Genomic DNA, 22,269 nt, shown 5'->3' on the forward strand with positions numbered 1-22,269 from the left:
TATCCTCTCTGCATATCTCTTTAGAGGGGCGAAGGATGAAGTAGATGTTGTCCTCAAAGTGAAAAAGCATCCTAAGTAATCATATAGCACTTTAATTGGCCCTGCGTGCTAATATAGAGCTGACATGCACTATATTAGCCGTATAATAGCCCTTTAAGCCCTAAAAGGCGAACTAGCGCGTTAGTGGTGGCTTGGGATACGCGACCATGTGATGATCGTGCCATGCTGTTTCTCTGCACGTCAGATCTCCTAATCGCTCCCTCGAGTGCCATGTCAAACGGTAAATTCAAAAGAGCGTCTCCTTCTAATCCGTCTAACGTCACAAAAGAGAGCTGTAAATGAGATCTTCTTGGAAAAAGACACAGCGAGGACAGGTTTGATCATTAGTTTAACCGAAACGAAGTATATGGTTGCAGATAAAGGCATAAGGAGGTTAGTGCCGTTGATGTGTAGGTCGTGTTTCAAGTTAAGATGTGTTCTTTTTTGTGACTTGTGACAATCTCGTTTGTCATCAATGAGCCAACAACGAAGGCAATATGGAATTCAATTTATATAAATAGACGATACAAATAGTTGACGAACGTAAATAAGACTCTTTATTCCGCTAGATAAACCGGTTCTTTTGCCACATAAGTTACACAATGATAAAATTTTTATTTAGTCCTGACATTGGTTAAAAAATTAAAACGAAAACAATTTTAAACTACCCACGGATTTGACCCCGAAGCTCATTGTACGGTTCATACCGTTTCGATAGCACCCCGCTTCTTTTGCCGCTCTTCGCTAGCGATGAACGACGTTTCCTCGGAGGTGGGACTCAACTCTACGGGAAGGGTAATCGTGGTAGAGCTGGAATTCACGGTCACCACTGTTGGAACGGTGACATCTTTAGACAAAATGACACCACTTCCATTACTACTGCTTGCTAATTGGCCGCTCGCATTGGGTACAACCATCCCCACTGGTTCCAGCGTCAATCGAGAAGGGGTATGTGACCGGGAGGGAGCGTTTGAGGAGTTTCGCGAAACGGGACTTGCGTTCTGCGAACGGCGAAAATCTTCTAACGGTATTTCCTCTGAACGAGGTCTCGGTACACGAGGACTGGATTCACGTGACCTGGGCGTTCCTCCGGTCCTGTTTCGAGAGGTTTCACGAGACTTTACTACGCTGACGGCTATCGGTTGACTGGAGTCCCGCCGAGCAGTCACAGGGTTGGTGCTCTTCCGGCGTGCTCCGGTAGAATCGCTAAAAAAGAAAATCGAATGTGACAATACATATGGATATTGTAAATTGATGCGGGAACACCTTTATACAAAAATAGTCTATCTGTAAAACCCAAACTTTACTTGGGATTTCTTGTTATGGACTCCAGAAGCAATGAATGGAAATTTCAATTAAATAAATTATAAATTGTGCAACTTTACCAAAATCTATAAAACCTAATCCGCTGAAGTTTTAATGGAAAAATGAGACAAATGTGTGGAGAAATGGGCATATAATTGTCTAACAAAACACCAAAATTAGTGATTATTGAACTTTAATTACGTTTCACCCCGTTTCGCCTAATGCTATTTCGCATAATGTATGTCATACTGGTCGTTTGTCATAACTTCAAAGAAAGACATTTCAGTGGTACAGTACAATACTGTACCACTGCAAAGGCTTTCTTTGAAGTTATGACAAACGACCATTATGACATACCCCATAAGGTGCATAGCATAGATTGACTGTACATGTCAATGGTTGCTACTCAGTGATTAATCGGAACTGGTAAGAATTGCACTCAGATTCAAATGAATCAGGGGTGGAATGGGAAAGGAATTTTAGTGTGTAGTGATTGCTGCTTCTAGAGACCGAGAATACCTCTGCATCTCCACAATCACCACGGGGAGTGTGTTAATTAGTGATGAAGTGATTCCATACTCTTTAGTTTAATCCAAAAGTCACCTCACTGTTTCAATAGTAAAATTATTTATTAACTCTATTAAAAACAGCTAAAATATTTAAACTGGTTTCGAAAGATTTAGCCCATTTGAAATATTGTTTGTTTAAGCACTTTTTTAAGCGCTTCAATCGTAAAGGAAAACCCGATCAAAGTTTTGAAGAAAACATGTTAAAGGAAGAAATGTGATCAAATTAAGTTTTTCAGAATTATTTTAAACGCCCCGCATGTTGAGCAACCTTTTAGATGTTGCGTCTATGATTTTAGCCTTTTATCGATTTTTCTCAAAACTATTGATTAGTTTCTGGGGTCCAAAGCAATACATTTTAAACAAAAATGTGGATTTTTGTCATTTCAGGTCTGCATAATAATGTTAACTTATATGTTCATCATCATTTTAATATTGCAAACGGAAATCCAAATTTTAACATATTCGTCTTTCAACAAAACATCATTTACCCATCTATCGAACGACTTGCGTTCAACTGCACTCTGCTAACGCTTCCCGAAGGCATACTGTCCCGTCTCAGAGCGGAAGCGACTCCAGGTACTCGGTTCGCCGTGGAGAATAGCGGTCGATGTTCCCGCGGCTGTCTTCCACTACTTGGTCTCGCCATTCCACCGGAACCCGACGAACTTGAAGATGCCGACGAAGGAAACTGAGCGTCATTCAGTTGTCCTGGTATTTCCAAGAGCTGTGCAATTTGGAACATTTTCTTCTGACGTGCCTTGCTGCGGCCTTTGGTGAGTCTTTGTTTCGCTGCCATGCAACGAATGTGGTCATCGAACATAAATTTGGCGGACAATATTGGGGTGCGATTGTTTGTGGCACCACCTCTATGAATGGTGAGATGTAGACTCCTGGAATCCTCTTTATCTCCATTCACCTCAACGTCCTGCAAAAATCCAACGAATTTGGCCACACCCCATCCTAGCCGTTTACTGTCAGGTTCCACCAGGATAAGCTGAAGGATATGCATGACTAGAAACCGACGATACTTGGTTCCATCACGCATTATCACAGTACAGGCTATCAAGTCGCTGTTATCTGGAAATGTACATATGGTTATAGGATCAATGGCCGATGTTCAAACACAAGCCCAATTCGATCATCTTACTTAAATCAAGAGCGTTATCGATTTGTACACATTGATTGGGGTTCGTCAGAGGCAATAGCATTTCCTTTTCGCCGTTGATGCTTTGACACATTCGCCGCAGCAGAAAGAACACCCGGATGGCCCGACGCGCCTTTTCCACCTCACCACAAGGCAATCGCCTGGTGAATCCGATTCCCGTCAGAGGCGTCCCCGTCGGCGGTAGTAGAATGGTTGAGTCGTTGCACAGGAATTCCACGTTCAAGACGGACTTTACCATTTCGTTGTACCTGTGAAATGGAAGTGACGGTGAGTCTCGTTATACGACCGAAATAGACATTCAACTTACTCATCCTCGAACAAATCCAGAAAGATGTCTTCCGATTTGTAGAAGTTTCTCAGAACTGTCATGCTTTGGTTCCGAGCCGAAAATATGGTCTGCTTGTGTAGGTCGCTGATATTCACGTTGCTTGTGCCAATGCCGATGATTTGCGACAGCAATTTCAACGTTAGGTCAATTGTGACTAGTCGGATACGACATGCTGGAAATAGATACATTATCTTATTAATAGATGACTATTTGCATCGGGTATAACTGGAACATTTCACAGCACGTGTAATCATCTAGCATTACGCTGCCCATAATCGCATAACAGTCCCATGTCGACTTTTGACCGATTTGCGTTTTTTGCATAAATCAACTCAACATCGTCAGAAGATCGATAAAAACTGCTAAAAAAGTAGCCTTTGTTCCTAACTTGTACTAAAACAAACCCCATTTGTGTTGTCCCATCTTGAAAATATTCGCATAACAGTCACATCAAAGTCCGTATAGTGATCGGGCTCAGAATGGGTACCACTTCTAGTACTACATTCGGACTCTCGATACTACTAGCTATTCACTGATGTGTAGCGAAGTAAAGGGAAATCAATTATACAGTGAAACCTCCATGAGTCGATGTTCTATGTCTCAATATCGACTCATGGAACCATACTTAAACAAAATTTCATGGTAACTATGATTATACGCTCAAACAGCTTTCCAAAGCATTTCTGTTCCATGACTCGATGTTTCCATGAGTCTATGATTCCTTCAGATATCGACTCATGGAGGTTTGACTGTATTTAATACACAATTGCTTACGACATTGTAAATGTCATGTATTCACGTTGTTTGGAAAATATTTTTAAATTAGTGGATATTACACATAATTATGTATTTTCAATTACGATGCATTACAAATTTTCATTTTAAATAAGGCTTATACAAATGTTAACCTTCTTTTATGTCCGTAGGTAACCATTTGGGTGGTAAGAGGGGAATAAAAACTAATGAGCAACACAAAATAAAATAAAATAAAGTTCGTTTTACATTTTTTATTTAAATTTTGTAATGATTCTTTGCTGGTGCTCAGGAATATCGAACTAAAACTTATTTTTGCGTTTTTCGATAACTGGTAAAATTGACTTAAGGAGTACTTGCTTGTAATTGTGCAAAATAAAATTTTTGCAATGCGAAAGCAAGATTTCCATATAAAAACAATCAGAAACAACATCGTCTTCTTCATCTGCTTATTAGGAGAATATAGAAAGACTTTGGCTCGACACATCCTACGAGCCACTGTATTTTAGATCTGCGGTCAAGGCTTACAGAAGTTGCCTGAAAAATTTGTTTCGTCATTCTGGATCTCCCATATAACAGATTAGCTAAGTTGTTCTGGAACATCTCGAATCATTTCCATCGGATTCCATTTCCGCATTATCCAAAAGATGATCATCTGGGTCTCTCATGACTGTAAGCGCATTATACATCATAACGTGTGTTTTGAGAAATCATTCAATCCGATGTTTTTTTATCTGGTGATTCATCTATGGACATACAGTATACTATCCGTAACTCGCTATTCCGTATCTCGATATCGAGTCATAGAATGTGTAGTAAATGTGGGTTTTCATGGATACCTCGATGGTCCCTTTAACCAAAGTTACCCTGATTTTGTGTTCTTCAAAACGATATTTCCCCAACTCGATAGTCGCCTTAATATCGAGTTACGGAGAGTTGACTGTACTATAATAACTAAATTTTTACGGCCAAACAACATAAATAGCAAATGAAACAACCAGTGCATTAATAACAATGAGTGTTTTAGTAGCTGTCGAACGAGCCGATGAACATGATGGGACTGGTATGCAATTACATTGGTATATTATATTGTATATAATCGCATAACAGTCTCGCTACGATTTTTGTGCATTTTAAGACAAATTTTCAACTTGAATTCAAAAGAAATTTATTAGGTTTGTTCGTGTACTCAACAAACAGTGATATGTAGCAATTTAACACATTTTAGGCCAAATAAAGACTCAAAATGGAGCGAAATTGTTTCCACATTTCAATCGTCTTTTTCTCAGTTTGTCGTTTTCCAACATGGGACTGTTGTGCAAAGAGGGGCAGTACGGATCTTGACCAAATTTTGGTCAACTGTTTATTCATTAATTATACGCAAAAGCTCAATTTTTATGCCGATCGAACTATCTTTCTGTTCATGAGATCACCCTTCTTGATGACAATCCATGATTATGCTCGCTCCTATATTTATAACTTTGAAATAATTAAACATTGTAATAAAAATCTCGCTGCACTTTTAGAGCAAATCGGTTACAAAATCTAACTGAAACGGCTGTTTTTGCGAATCTTTCGTATAATTTCAAACGACTTACATGGTTGACTGGACAGTGTGATTATCTGCAGTAGTTTCTCAATGAGTATAATGTTGTACTTGGAGCATCCGGATGGTGATGAACGATTCAACACTATTTCTAGCCACTCCGCATTGACCCCTGTAATATCAAAGAAACATTAAATCTCATTCTTAAAAAAATCTAAATATAATTTCAAAATATAATATTCGCAAACACTAATAAAATAGGATAAAGAGTAAATAACCAACCATCTACCGTTCGACATTGCCATAGGTTTGAGATCCATAGAAATGGTGCAAGTTCAGGTTTTTGAGCAGACAGTTATTGCATAGCAGTGAGGATGATAAGCGAGAATGGAATTACTGTCAACGCATTTTGTATTATTCGAGCGATTCTATGATATTGTTAGATTCTAGATCTACAAATGTTCAAAGCTGAATAATATAAACGCATGCTCATCGCGTACCTTTGTTGTTTGCCAATGCGTACAATAGGCACAGAGCTAGCAGCGCAAGATAATCGTTCTCGGTACAGTCCAAAGATGAAAGTACCATATCTAGGAACGGTCTATTGGTTTCTGGCGTACGATATGCATTGAGCAATAGCTTCTCTTTCTCTTCATCGGTAATGTTGACTTTTTCGATTTCGTCCGATAACGTCGGTGGACTTGGTGATTCTGAAAGCAGATTTTTATAAAACTCGTCAAGTGGTTAAGCTGAGCACAAGTTACCTGATATTTGTTGATCATGATTGGTAGACGTACTGCTACTACTGTTTCCTTCGTCCACACTTTGATCATAATTGTAGGAACTGGAGGAAGCTGCAGAACTTTCCAAAGCTTCTTCCAAACTTTCGACAGGTTGACCAAATCCTAGAGCGACGACTTCGCGATTTTCAATGTATGAATTAAGGATCTGGGCTGCTCCTTCCTTAAACACCGTATGATCGGCATTTAGTATAACCCAGGTCAAAGCATTAATTAGTGGTCTATGAGTTATCACAAGAAACACGAGCGATAGTAGGAACAGGGCTACCACGCTGGACACTCGAGGATTGTTCATCTCTTTGATGTCGATGTCGACCACTTTGTTAAGCACAGCCGCTAGATTTCTAGTTACAACAGCCATCGAAATGGGTGGCGAAGGTGTTAGGGAAAATATGTACAACGGAACCAGCAGTTTGTGGAGTAAATGCTCGGTGAGCACTGCGTTGAGGTCTGCTATATCCAGACAAAGAATATCATTCAGATAGTGCAGGTGATCCAGATGCTCTGCAACCAGATTAGCCAATCGATGCTGCGATTGATGACTACAATGTGAAATTATTAAGACTTTAGCTATAACGAATCTTCAAAAAATGTTCAATTCAACTTACTCGATATCATTCCGCACGCATGCATCCAATTCCAAAATGTGCTTCCCGATGAACCAAACCAAATTACTGAAGTAAGGTGCAGCGGTTTTATCCCGAATAAACTGTAACATGTTCGGGTTCTGCACGCGGTACACGTTCAACGTGATGGTACGCACTGCAATACGAACCATCGATTCCGGATGGTTGAAGAACTTGATTGCTTCGGTGTACAGCGGGAAGTCGTTCGTATGCTCGTTGTAGAAGAAGTGTATCGTGTGCGTGTTCAGCTTCAAGCTGAGGGTCTTCAGGAACAGTATGTAGTATCCCATCACATCTTCGTCGGAGAAGTCAAACTTGTGGACGATTATCGAGTTCACGAGGTTGTTGCTAAGGAGGTAATCTAAAAATAGAAGGAATTTGTGCCATTAAACATATGAGTTCATTCTACGAGTGGTATGAGGTGAGAATTATCGTTGTCGTATAGCGAGGTGGCAGTTCTCGACTCGAGTGAAGTGACTCTCCATTTGATTTATACGGCGAGTAACTTCACTCAAGTCGACAAATGTCACCTCGCTACACGAGACCGACAATTCTCACTTCATGCCACTCGTAGAATAAACCCAATAGTCTTCCTGAAGGGTATATTCTTGATTTATGTGAATGAAATATATTTTGTTATACTAGAAGATCATATATTTAACTGGGCTTATTTATCATAAGGACGAATGAGCTAGAATAGATCTAATATGTATTTGTTGTGTCTACCTCTTTCTGACGTCATACTGTTCTCTGTCTAATGACCTTGGTATATTTAACTCTATTAATCCCCATTAAAAGCTGCCGAAAATTCAATAGCAGGGCTGATAGCAGTCAGACAGCAAAATAATAGTGACCTTTAGTGACCAAAATGATCGAAAAAGCGACCAAATAGTGACTTGAAAACTACAAGTATTTGCCATAAAAATGACTAGAATTGAAAATACGTTCTATGTGTGTACTATTGAGAATGTAGAGAACTGCAGTAATTTCAAATCTTTCTCAACAGTTATCTGTCCGAGATAAGACTTGATTGTCATAAATAATTAAAAAGATAGCGCATTTGGTATTTCATTTACCATATTTTACTAGACGAACATTAGCTTAATATAGGTTACTATGTTATATTTCTGAATTCAGTCAAAAACAAAAAAATCAAATTCATGAGCTCTGGTAAACAAACTCGTGATAGATTTGTTTTGCAAAATTCCTGTTCATGAGGAACTTACTGGCAAAAATTCATTCAAGATTTTGAAGTAGAAATGCAAAACGAATTACTTGAAGCATTTCCTAACAAATCTGTGGAATAAATCGAGGGAAAATTTTTGGTTGTATACAAAATTGTGAATGAATTTCAGAACATTTTGAAAAAAAATCCTGACGGGATTCAAAGTTCAAAAACAAACGAAAAATAGAAACTCATGTTAAATTTGTTGCAGAATTCCTCTAAAATTATATCATTTCTTGCAAATAAACAATAACTCTTTTATGATTCACTTGGGGTTTTCTAGATTTTAGCTTTGTTTCAACTTTCGGGATTTAAATGTAAAACGAAACTACCTATGGTTTCTACCAGATCACAGAGTTTTCTGCTGCTGCTTCTTAGCCTAGTCAATAATCGATTGGCCTTTTGGCCGTATAACGACAGGGGTTGGATCATTTTACCGAACGCGCTATATTTGATTCGTAAGCGGTACGCTACAAACTCCAGAACACAATTGATTATTGACGAACTCGAAACAACCCGAATCACTACACTTTTTATATTCAATTTAGGGGAGGGATTATTAGAGTATGTTTAAAACTACAAATTGAACTTTAACACTTCACTTTACTGCCCATAAACGCATAGTTGTCCAATGTGAATAGGAATCCAAGCAAACTTGAGACTGACATGTGTTTATGGGCAGTTCAGCAAAAAAAAAAAAATACTAAAATCACTAGTAAGGCGAGCAAATACCTTTAAACATATTAGAGTTTAGAGTGTTGCTTATCTTGCCTTACTAGTGATTTTAGTATTTTATTTTTTTTTGCAAAAGTCAAGTAGGGAAATTGTACCAGTTATTGCCATAGTGGTTCCCTATTTAGCCATATGCAAAATTTGAATAACTTTCAAATTTTTAATATTTTCGAATGTTTTAACATCAAGATATATCCTATATCTTACTGCTAAAACACAAAAAAACGTTTCAAAATGTTGAGACATTCAAGTTATCACGTATGGCAAAATAGGGAACCACTATGGCCATAACTGGTACACCTACCCTATTAAAGTTCAATTTGTAGTTTTTAACCCGAATCAGATGAATGTCGTACATAGAGAATTAGAATATGATTTCACGCGTACTGCAACAAATATCTATACTCCAAATGATTGTTTGTTTCCCTGTTTCGTTTATTTGAAGGCTTACACGCCGTACACAGCATCACAGAGCCGATTCTCAGTTCCTATTACTAATACACAAATTCAAACTCTTTGCAAGTTTATTACTCGATAAACTCTTTTTAACTTCCGTATGATCAGTTTTTGGGGAACACTGATCAGAGCAAGCCTTTTTTGTTGCACTCTTCTCGTTGACCCGCCTCGATCGCCTCGCTTATTTGTAGACTCATTGTGTTCTGTGGATGAGTTTGATCCATTAGGCATTTCACGGCGAAATTCTTTCTATTTCGCTCTTCAACAAAACTTGAAAACAATGGTGCCAGTACCTGTCAACTTTGACAGGTACTGGCACCGTTGTTTTCAGATTTTCCGAAGGAGGGAAAGAGAACGAATTTCTGATGACGTCACCGTGCAATGGGCAATTGTCATCATCAGTCCAGTCGTCGTCATTGTCGTCGTCGTTTTGTTGTTTCGCTTCAGCTTGGTCATTTGCATGAACAGGAGAAGGTTCTGTTTGCCGGTTGTCTCGAAGTAAATTCATCCTGAGTAATCGCACTCCGTTTGAAATTCCGGGAAAGTAGTGCTTCCACTTCTCACTTCTAATGGAGATTACCTCTCCATACTTCATCATGTGGTCAACGATTGAAACTTGACTCATTGACGGTGGGAGGTCGTGGATTCGGACCGTCCCTGCGTCACAATCGATATAAACCGGAATTCGAAATTTCGTGTTGCCACACAGCATTGTTCTTTTCCAATTATGTTCTAATTGGTACCGAGACACAATTTCTTTTGATTTCTTTTCGATGAGCACATAATTGCACGTGTGATGCAATTGTATGCTCTTGAGATCAGTAAGCTAGAGCTTTATTTTATGCTCCAAAAATTGCTGCACATTTTTGCCACATCAGGGCGAACGGGGAGAACACTAAAGTCCACCAGTAGAGTGTTATATCGCGCACTGCACATTTTCCACAAACTGCAGTCGAAAATGAGAAAGGCAAAGAAGTACGTCCGACGCGTGCGAAGTTTGGCTGGGAACCGATCAACTGAATTATTGAAAATAATCACATCTCTCAGCGGCGACTCGTAAACTCACGTTGTATCTGATCAACTACCTTGAAAATGACTAATTTATGCTTAGATTATAAAGTAAACAGTAAACGGTAGAAATCGCATATTTGTTGTTAAAATTCATTAATTAGTGGATTTGACGTTAGAGAATAGCCACTGATACCACTATTCATTAATTGTTAGCGTCCAACAACGTTCTAGCATTCATTATAGAAAAAGTGTTTTATTTCTTGTATAGAAATAGTTGACCAAAGTCGTGTAAAAAACGTAATGTATTGTTTATTGGTTAGCAGGTCTAATGTAATTTCTAAGGGATGGTACACACATTATGTCATGCTAAATTTCAATATTTTTGATGTCAGTAGTGAATAGGAAATATTTCAAGATACTTATATTTACCACTGTTTAACGCAATAGGCCTGCGCAAGTGATTTCAACGGGTTTGAATATTTACAAAGGTTTTCAGAAAATTTTTGTTCTAGCATAAAAATCTGTATCTGTGATCGTAGGCTTTTCTTTTAAAACTTGCTTTTCTCATATTTATTGCCTATGAAGCTTATAATACGCTCATCAAGAGTCTTCTTCAAAACACATTTTTTGTTCTGTTTCTAAATTGAAAACTGGCGTATTTCATATATCATTTTTATTCGAGATTTTGACTTCTGTCACGGTTATTTTTTATTTGCTTTTTCACTGTTAAGAGAGACAATTTACACCGTCTTCAGCCAAAGGCTGCACAGACTGAACAATCACGAACATTAGGCAACGGACAACACAGAACACCCAGTAGCCCAGCGATGAATTTTTCGTTTGACGAAAAGTTTCCACCGACTGGAGCGGGAATCGAACCCACACTTCATGGCACAATACGCCTAAACGACTGACGCCGCTAACCGCAAGGCCACGAAGCCCACCGTTGTAACTACTAACATTTCATGGGTGTTCTTGCCTTCTTAAGAACAAAGTATTTTCGTACGAGTTGTACGACTAATTGTTGGCAAAATCACTGATAACATTTTCATCAGTTATTTTCCCTTCTTTTGAGTACAGGCTGTTCCTTCGAATTACACTTTTAATGTAAAACATTCCGGTACAAGCCGCGAAACGGTACACCGCGAAATGGTACTGATCGCCAAATGGCATACCGCCAAACGGTACTAACAGCGAAACGTCATACCGCGAAATAGTGCACCACGAAGTGGATTACCGCAAAATGTTAGACATTCCACCAGATCTCGAAAAAAGTGACTTTAGTTAGGGTCAATTCACAAATTTCATAACGCTGAAAATTACCATTTTTGACACCCACCCACCCCCTCGTAACGCATTTTGTATGAATATTGTACAAATTTTGTATGAACTGTAATATTCCAAGAGCACCCACCCACCCCCTCCAGCGTTATGAAATTTGTGAATGGGCCCTTAGCATTTTCCTGAAAAAAGTAACTTTAGTGACTTTTTGTTGGAAATAGTGACTTTTTAGTGACCATGTCACTGAAAAGTGACTTGTGATGATTCAAATATTACATAACGCAAAATTTGTCAATTTCAGACCCCCTTCCCTCCTTTTGTATGGAAAATTTAAAATTTTTGTTTCAACCGTAACACTACCCCTCTCTCCAGCATTCCAGAAGAAACGTTTGTACCAACAGTGCACCAGATTCCGCTCATTTAAGAGAAGTTATGTGTTCAAATGTTTATTATAAAATAACTATTGTGTCGATCAATACTATTTTTATGTCATAATGTAGCTGTAGGTTGGTAAATGGCTGGATATGGCGTACCATTGGTACCTCGCGTACCTGAAGGAATAAAATAGCCCCTCTGTGCGGTCCTTAGCCTCTTGCCCAGCAACTCCTATCCCTACCTCTTCGCGGTATTGGCCGGGGTACGAGTAACCTTAGGGAAGATCGGGTAACCAACCCCCGGTGGGAACTTTGGTCGTATGCTGACAGGGAAGGGGGGGTTTGCTTTTGCTTCTGCAAACCTTGAGCGACTGTACTCCATGTTAGGAGCGGCTCACAACAGCGTCTGTTCCCCATGTCAGAGGCGGCTGATCATCGTCCGAGTGCCAGAGGAGGACTCAAAGCTAAACTGTGCACTATGGTCCTCCGAACATTTAGGGGTAATGGTCCTCCGGAAATCTAGGGGGTTGGTGTCAGGCCCTGCAAGCCAGTCGTAAAAACATCAAGCAACGAATAGTCAACGAGAGAATACGAACCGGGACAATCGGCGAAGACCACAGCGATGTAAAGGGACTAGCGATTGGAAGCTCGGTACGTGGAACTGTAAATCTCTCAACTTCATCGGGAGCACACGCATACTCGCCGACGTGCTGAAGGATTCGGCTTAGTAGCGTTGCAGGAAGTGTGTTGGAAGGGATCAATGGTGCGAACGTTTAGAGGTAATCATACCATCTACCAGAGCTGCGGCAACACACATGAGCTGGGAACAGCTTTTATAGTGATGGGTGATATGCAGAGGCGCGTGATTGGGTGGTGGCCGATCAATGAGAGAATGTGCAAGTTGAGGCTCAAAGACCGGTTCTTCAACTTCAGCATAATAAACGTGCACAGCCCTCACTCCGGAAGCACTGATGATGATAAAGACTTTTTATGCGCAGCTCGAACGCGAGTACGACAGCTGCCCAAGCCACGACGTCAAAATCATCATAGGAGATCTAAACGCTCAGGTTGGCCAGTAGGAGGAGTTCAAACCGACGATTGGAAAGTTCATCGCCCACCGGCTGACGAACGAAAACGGCCTACGGCTAATTGATTTCGCCGCCTCCAAGAATATGGCCATTCGTAGCACCTACTTCCAGCACAGCCTTTCATACCGATACACCTGGAGATCACCACAGCAGACAGAATCGCAAATCGACCACGTTCTGATCACTATCTGGTGATGGTCAAGCTGCGCCCAAAACTCTCCGTCGTTAACAGCGTACGGTACCGGCGGCCGCCCCGGTATGACCTAGAGCGGCTTAAGCAACCGGATGTCGCAGAGGCTTACGCGCAGTACCTCGAAGCTGCATTACCGGAAGAGGGTGAGCTTGGATGGAGCCCCTCTTGAGGACTGCTGGAGAACAGTAAAAGCAGCCATCAACGATGCAGCTGAGAGTAACGTCGGGTACGTGGGACGGAGTCGACAACGATTGGTTCGACGAGGAGTGCCAGGAGGTTTTGGAGGAGAAGAATGCAGCGTGGGCGGTCATGCTGCAGCAAGGGACCCGGCAGAACGTGGAACGCTATAGACGGAAACGGCAACAGCAGACCCGCCTCTTTCGGGAGAAAAAACGCCGCCTGGAGGAGACGGAGTGCGAGGAGATGGAACAGCTGTGCCGGTCTCAAGAAACGCGTTAGTTCTATCAGAAGCTCAACGCTTCCCGCAACGGCTTCGTGCCGCTAGCTGAGATGTGCAGGGATAAGGATGGGAGCATTTTGACGGACGAGCGTGAGGTGATCGAAACGTGGAAGCAGCACTTCGACGAGCACCTGAATGGCGCTGAGAGCACAGGCAATAAAGGTCGGGGCAACGGATGACATGCCTTCGTCGGTACTGCGGAGGATGGAAACCAACCAGCGCCTACTTTGAGGGAGGTTAAGGATGCCATTCACCAGCTCAAGAACAATAAAGCTGCTGGTAAGGATGGTATCGGAGCTGAACTCATAAAGATGGGTCCGGAGAGGCTGGCCATTTCTTTGCACCGGCTGATAGGCACAATCTGGGAAACAGAACAGCTACCTGAGGAGTGGAAGGAAGGGGTAATATGCCCCATCTACAAGAAAGGCGATAAGTTAGATTGTAAGAACTTTCGAGCGATCACCATTCTAAATGCGGCCTACAAAGTATTATCCCAGATCATCTTCCGCCGTCTATTACCTATAGTAAGCGAGTTCGTGGGAAGTTATCAAGCCGGCTTGGTTGACGGCCGATCGACAACGGACTAGATCTTTACTGTACAGCAAATCTTCCAAAAATGTCGTGAATACCAGTTCCCAACGCATCACCTTTTTATCGATTTTAAGGCGGCATACGATAGTATCGACCGCGTAGAGCTATGGAAATCAGACGAGAACAGCTTCCCCGGGAAGCTCGCGAGGCTGATAAGAGCGACGATGGAAGGTGTGCAAAATTGTGTTAAGGTTTCAGGCGAACACTCCAGTTCGTTTAAGTCCCGCCGGGGACAAGGTGATGGACTTTCGTGCCTATTGTTCAATATTGCGCTAGAAGGTGTTATGTGGAGAGCCGGGCTCAACAGCCGAGGTACGATTTTTACAAAATCCAGTCAATTTGTTTGCTTCGCGGATGATTGTCGCGGGACATTGTCGGCCGAACATTTGAAAAGGTGGCAGACCTGTGCCACCCGTGACCCGCCTAAAATGCGAAGCAGCAAAGGTTGGACTGGTGGTGAATGCGGCCAAGACAAAGTACATGTTAGCTAGTGGGGCCGAGCGCCACAGGGCTCGCCTAGGTAGCAATGTTACAATAGACGGGGATACGTTCGAGGTGGTCGACGAGTTCGTCTACCTTGGATCCTTAGTGACGGCTGAAAATAACGTTAGCCGTGAAATACGAAGGCGCATCATCAGTGGAAGTAGTACTATAGCCTCCACAAGAAACTGCAGTCAAAAAAAATCACGCCCGCACCAAATGTACCACGTACAAAACGCTCATAAGGCCTGTAGTACGGGCGTGAAACGTGGACGATGCTGGAGGAGGACCTGCAAGCACTTGGAGTCTTCGAGCGTCGGGTGCTTAGGACGATCTTTGGCGGTGTGCAGGAAAACGGTGTGTGTCGGCGAAGGATGAACCACGAGCTCGCCCAACTCAACGGCGAACCCAGTATCCAGAAGGTGGCCAAAGCTGGAAGGATACGATGGGCAGGGCATGTTGCAAGAATGCCGGACAGCAACCCCGCAAAGATGGTGTTCGCTTCGGAAGAAGACGTGGAGCGCAGCGAGCTATGTGGGCGGATCAAGTGCGTATCGATTTGGCGAGCGTGGGGCAGAACCGAGGATAGAGAGATGCGGCCACGAACCGAGTATTGTGGCGTGAAATTGTTGATTCAGTATTATCTATTATATGTTAACTAAATAAATGAATAAGTGAAAAGTGTCCGTTTCTATCAGTTTTCAATAGAAACAGCCTGTGTTTACCCAAGTAACCATAAGCACTAAAAATAAGCCCTTAAGGTGAAACAGTTTTGAATCAACTTCTAAGATTGCACTAAAACTTCAAAGGCACAAATCTCGCAAAAAAAAGCATCCAACAACCGTGCACTTTTTATGTTTGCTTTGTGCACTAGCAGGAAGCTTAAAATAAGAAGATCAGAAACGTTTGCCAACTATTTCTCCAGTTTTGTGCCTTTGAAATCGTGAGTAGGGGCACAAGTAGGCCATTGTGCCGGTCATCTTTGGATTCTGAGATGTTTCACCTTAATAAGCATCACAAATGCATACATGCTTTATAATAGCACTACAAATGCTTACACGCCTAATTACAGCACTTCTACTGCATAGAAACCCTATTACTGCATCATTAATGCTTCTAGACCTGCACGGAAAAAAATCAGTGGGTAAAATTACTATTTTAGCTGACTATGCCCATTCTTGAAACTACCATGGAATTTCGGACCAATTTACTATGTTTACGGTACATTCCACCACATTACTGGTACATTTGACAACAATCTGATTTCGACTACTGTAGTAACAGACATAGTAAAATTAAGCGCATTTCTGGTCTGCTGAAAATTGCCGGTGCGAGCACTCAAGTTAACCCCCTAAAATGGAAGTTTTTACCGCACAATTTTTTTGCGTGTGATGCATACAGGCATTAAATAAGCACTATTGGTTCATATTCGCATATAAGGCATCCCCGTTTCTTCCTTTTTGAATTGAAAATGTTTTGGCTATCAGTTTATTCATGCGTGAATAACCTGATCGTCATGATTTTTATCAATTATCTTCAACCCCAAAGTCTGCACAGTGGGCCTGGCCATTTTAATATTTGTATCATATCGTTGATGTTCTGCAAATATTAATGCTGACAAGAAAATACCTGAATAAATTTAGGTATTTCCAGGATGCTTTTCAATATTGGCTGCGCAAGCGCTTAGATTAGATTAGATATTCGCGTATAAGGCATCTTTAAATGTCCTTGTCGCTGTTTTGACAAATGTACCACGTGCCTTGTATTTGCATATAGTGGTAAGAGGGAGTCAAAAATGAATCTTCTCACTACTACAATCGCAGGTTTTATGACGGGTAAAGTGATGGTATTGGTCACTTTTCTTCCCAATAATATTCATCTTATGTGGCCAAAGGAGCAAAGGAGCAGGACTTCAACAACTCAACAATACGGGTGTTGCAGGTTCGAGACGCAAAATGAGTAATTTTTATCATCATCAAACAAGGATCAAAATGTGGCAATGGCAGACCCTCAAAAGGATAAAAACCACCAAAATGAATAAGTCTGATACAGAGAATTTCTATCTAAATCATTTTAATATATTTTTGCATACTATTCGAGGTATCCATATTAATTCATTTTTTTACCTCGTATACCAGCTGCTTGGCCGCATACGCGAAAGCTCTCTGGCTGATAATTTCGCCACCATATAGAAGTTAGTATTCCACGGTAATTAAGCGAAATTGCAGCTCTTTTTTTTCACAAATTCACCAGCATTCACGAATTTTCTGGCTTAGTAAAGTTAGTCAGAAAAATATTGCTTACGCCTAATTGCGTTAGTCAATCATCACTCAATCTCAATGATCTCAAGATGGTTGAAAGATGGAATCTTTCCAACGCGCTCTTGGCTTGAAAATAATATCTTTCCACCATATGAAGATGATTTCTTTGATCAGATGAGACTGTAAAGCCTGCTTTAGAGACCATTTTGGTTAAAAAGAGACTTCAAAACCTCTGGAAAAAGAACTGCTACCAGCCCTGCAAAAATGTTTTTTTAATGTGTACATTGCTTGTATTTCTACCGCAAAGCCTCATTATAAAATGTGGTCTTCTTCTTTCGGGTGTTACGTCCCAATTGGGACAGAGTCTGCTTCTCAATTTAATGTTCTAATGAGCACTTCCACAATTATTAACTGAGAGTTTTCTTTGCCAATTGACCATTTTTGTATTTGTATATTCTATGCTCTGGAAAGTGGAGAAAAATACCTTCACGAAAAGATCCTGGACCAGTGGAATTCGAATTTATGATCCACAACTCGGTCTTGGGGACCGTCTATAAATGACGTAGCGTTTTTGGGGGAGTGGGAGTCTACGACTTTGCTACGAACCATATTCTGTGTATTAGGTATTGGAAAATAGGCTACGATGGGGGACGGGGGTGTCTAAAATTAGCCAAAATAAATGCTACGTCATTTGTGGACGTCCCTTGCGAATTTGCTGCGCGTTTACCGCTACGGCTCTCTGTGCCTCTAAAGACTTTCAAACTATGGTCTACCTTACAGATTTCGCCTTTGAGCTTAACCCTCTCTTTCCCATGGTAGCACAGGAGATCTACCGATTTTCACCGAATTGGTACGAGTAGCTCAATAATAATTGGAATAAATTTATACGCTCATTTGTCTTATAAAACATCGAAATAAGTGACCTAAGGGTCAAACTGTTGATAAACAATCAACGAACTATTGAAAAACAATCTTTTTTTTTATTGTGGTCTTGAATAATATAGCTTATTTGAAACAACTTTTGTTCAAGCACTTTTTTTAGAAACGCCATTTTGATAAATTGTCAAACAAAGCTGTGGGAAAGAAAGGGTTAAATGCGCATCTTAATTATTGGATTCACTAGGGTAAAAACAAACATTTTGCACTAGTTTCTGATCCAAACATTTTTTTTTTGTATTTATTTGTGAGGCTTTAAACTTGATTAGTCAGTTCATTCGCCGCAAGGAGATCCAAACATATGAATTTATATTATACTTAGTCCAAAAATTAGCATAACATTCTTGTAGCTCGAAAATTGTCGATTCCCTCATAACTTAGATAGCTTTCCTAACGAATTGATTTTTCTTTGTCATAAAGAGTGTCGACCCAGTTCGTTGTGTACCTTGCTTATCATGAACCCCAAAAAATACTTACACAGGGACGTTTCATTTCGAATGTTTTCAAACAGGATGTTCAACGTTTGCAGCAGCTGAACGCAAACAAAGCTGGACCCTCCGCTTTTCTGGCGCATAATGTGCAAGAAATACGACAGCATATTCTTTTCTAAAAAGAAACTGTACAAAGAAGCAGAATTAGACGAAGGTCACTAATCCCACCCTTCCTCTCTCTCTACTTACTCGAATACGGATGAATCATTCTGATCGCCCCAAATGAGGATCTCGGCTATGCAACGAAGGGACTCCACCAGAAGACCGCGATTATTCTCCGACACGGTAGTGTTCCGCTCCAGAACGCTGTACAAATACTTCAGGTGATCCAGTGAGAGGCGATTTTTCGGACGATTCCAGCCCCCTCCAAACCAGCTTCGACTGCGGAACATTTTCCTGGTTTGGAGCTTCTATTATTCGTTTATTTCTGCTACTTTTCTTGCTAGTCCATAGATTGACACTTTTTTCACTGTTTTTAGATGTTTTTCATATGGTTTTACATGTTTAGCAGTCCATTTTATCTAAATTTATTCGATTAAAAAATAAACTTAGAACAACAAAATTTTGCATGAACATTTACTTTTGGTCTGACACATCGCTGTCAATCGTTAATAGAACAACAAAGGCCCACAGTGGTAGAAATTGGTAAAAATTTGGTCATCATATTTATTTCGAGCAGTTTTGAAAGCAGTTTAGGTGTTACCATGGGAGGGAGAAACCGATACAAAATTTCTCTACACGGAAAACCCATTTTACCTAATTTTTGAGTTGACTTTACCCAAAATTAAGTATATCGATTATTCTCAACCCAAAATCTCTCGGTATTCTCTCTTTTCCTCACCAATGTTGTCAAAAATAGAGAGAGCTGCACCTACCCAATCCCCCATGGATCCCCAATAAGCCAAATTTGGGTAAAATGCATTATTTCTCAAGCTTGGGTTGAATAAACTCAATTTTGCGTTGGATCAAACCAAATTTAAGTAAATTTTGCTTATTGGGTAGTATCTACTTCGTAAGTACTGTGCAAAAGGATAGGACAAGTAATGGCCAAGAAACACTTCAGCTGTCCAAATTACTTGAGCTGTATCCAGTTGACAAGTAGAGCTGATTTCGTAACATTGGTAACGCCTGCCGTACAAATCAAATGGTGCTGTCACTATTCCGTACGGAAAAATGTACCGTTCAATAGGGTCCTAAAGCCCTGCCCCAATGTTAGTGCCAAACGCTTAAGTTTAAGCCAAAAACAAATGTTTACTCAATTTTCTAATGTTTTCCGTTGGTTGCCCCAAAAAACATTTTTTTTAGATTTTGTCACACCCCTTGGTTTAAACTCAAATTTTTGGGTGTATTTTGTTTTCCGTGTCCCTTCCAAAATGTCAGAAAGGAACAACCCCGGTGTTAAAAAGTTGAACCCCTGTGGTATTTTTGTCGACTAAGCGAACGTCAAACATGATCTCAAGTGTCAAGGTTCATTCAGGGATCCAATTTTTGAATTAAAGTTTTAATGTGATATATCCGTTATTTGAGCGGGAAAAATTGCTAAAGTAGTTGCAGTAACATGCTCTTTCGTGTTATTAAATGAAAACAAGATTTCATTAAATATTTTAGGACCCTATTATTCCGCAAGTAAAAGTGACACTTCGCTCATTCTGAATCAGCTGTCAAAATTACTTTGGTAAGCCTGGTATCCACATCCTAAGTAGAGCGGTCAAGTACAATTTGTTGCTAATTACCAAAGTAATTTTGACAGCTGATCCAGAATGAGCGAAGTGTCACTTTTACTTGCGGAATAATTGAGCGGCACATTTTTCCGTACGGAATAGTGACAGCTCCATTTGATTTGTACGGCAGGCGTTACCAATGTTACGAAATCAGCTCTACTTGTGAACTGGATACAGCTCAAGTAATTTGGACAGCTGAAGTATTTCTTGGTCATTACTTGTTCTATCCTTTTGCACAGTACTTACGAAGTGGATACCAACCAGTAATTAGCAACAAATTGTACTTGACCGCTCTACTTAGGATGTGGATACCAGGCTTATGGCTTTAAAGGAAAAGTACCTAACGAAGGCCTTGGAAATTTAGTCAAATTTGGGTTATTGGGCTCAACTACGGTTTTGCGTTGAAACAACTCAAATTTGAGTTGATCTGCGTTGCCGTGTACGTCATAGTGAGCCGAGATTTTGCTGTCACGAACTGCCACTGTGAGCCAGGATCTTAAACAATGGACAAACATAATAAAAGCGCGTAAATAATCAAAGTATATTTTTTGCATTTCATAAAAGTTTACAAAAATCGAATGAGAATGAAATCATGCACATTCAAAAGTAACGTCACGTGAGCACCCTTTATTCTGATTAAATATAATGTATAGGAATACGCACCTTTTCATAGTTTTCAATTTAAATGAAAATTAAGCGCATAGAAAACTGTGACCGTTTTTCAATGTTTGTCCAGAAAGATCGAAGGTACACAAGAACTGAAAACTAGCGATTATCATCAAGCCTGCCTTGATTGTCGTTGGCAAACCTGAGTTATCTTACAGTTTGGAAAAACTTTGAATCAAATTTCGTGTGTAATATCTGTGCCTCCCTCCCAGGGTGTTACCATGTCAGATTGTCCTATCGGTCCTATCTGCAAACCTTGCTCCCTCACTCAGGGAGGGTACACGCAACGAGGTACGCCTACCGTTCATGTTTTGTGGGTGTATTCGTTTGGCTCACAACGCTGCTTGGCATCCCGCTATTTGAGTGTTGAAATGCATCAGCATTTGCTGCCTGGCACGGCCCGCGTTTCGACCTGTGTTGTTTGAGTCGGCCCGCGTGAGAGATGATGCTGTTTGGGCCGGCCCGCCAGAGAGATGGTTGTTAGGCGAGCTTTGTTTGTAGTTGACAGCTGTACACCCACCCTGCCCTCACTCGATCAAAGTAGAAAGTCTCGCATAACTTGCGATCTCGCCCTAAAGTCCATTGGTAACTAAGTGTGTAGTTCGTCGTTTTGAAGAAAATGAATGGCACATGATCAAAACTATAACCACTGGGAGATAGAGGGGGATCTTCTCTTCATCGTAGCATTTTTGAATAGCGTGTAAATCCATTTATTCGTTCGGTAACAACAACCTACACACTCAGTTACAATGGCTTTTAGGGCTAGATCAAAGATTATGCAAGAAGTGTAAGTTCATAAAAAAAATCTTATAAATTTGACTCGTGTTTTTGCCATTTTTGCTATAACGAAAATATATAAATATCTTAATAGTACCTCATGAAAGTGATAATTAATGATAATTTATTCATGAAAAGTACAAGAAAATTGGAAACTGGTCTGGAAGAAAACTTCAACTGAGCGGGAGACCAACTAACATGGTTATCAACACTTAGGAGAACCATGTTGCTAAACATTCTGTCATAACACAGACCTGACAGTTCAAGTATCTATTCAAAACAGAGTTCCGCGACCTTTGAAGCATTATGCTAAAATGCAGGCAAACAGTTCCTCAATAACAAAACATTTAAATATTCTGGCAACCTATTTTACTGTATCCGTTTTTAAGTGACTT

At 40.5% G+C, this 22,269-nt stretch overlaps 1 protein-coding gene across 2 annotated transcripts; it reads right to left on the reverse strand.

Annotated features, from left to right (window-relative positions):
- Window positions 1-570: 570 nt before the first annotated feature.
- Window positions 571-19,313, reverse strand: LOC5567156 (protein CLEC16A). Of its 2 annotated transcripts, XM_021852937.1 has the most exons (11): window positions 18,900-19,313; window positions 18,697-18,836; window positions 7,114-7,492; window positions 6,470-7,047; window positions 6,206-6,415; window positions 5,988-5,990; window positions 5,758-5,877; window positions 3,386-3,578; window positions 3,061-3,326; window positions 2,402-2,990; window positions 571-1,245 (listed from the first exon to the last, which is right to left on the reverse strand). In XM_021852937.1, the coding sequence occupies exons 1-11, from the start codon at window positions 19,100-19,102 to the stop codon at window positions 741-743; spliced, it is 3,186 nt and encodes a 1,061-aa protein (XP_021708629.1). In that variant the 5' UTR covers window positions 19,103-19,313; the 3' UTR covers window positions 571-740. The 2 variants fall into 2 exon arrangements, with proteins under 2 accessions (XP_021708629.1, XP_001651585.1); XM_001651535.2 differs by lacking the exon at window positions 5,988-5,990.
- Window positions 19,314-22,269: the final 2,956 nt, after the last annotated feature.

This window comes from Aedes aegypti, chromosome 3 (genome assembly GCF_002204515.2).
Source record: "Aedes aegypti strain LVP_AGWG chromosome 3, AaegL5.0 Primary Assembly, whole genome shotgun sequence".
Lineage (NCBI taxonomy): Eukaryota > Metazoa > Arthropoda > Insecta > Diptera > Culicidae > Aedes > Aedes aegypti.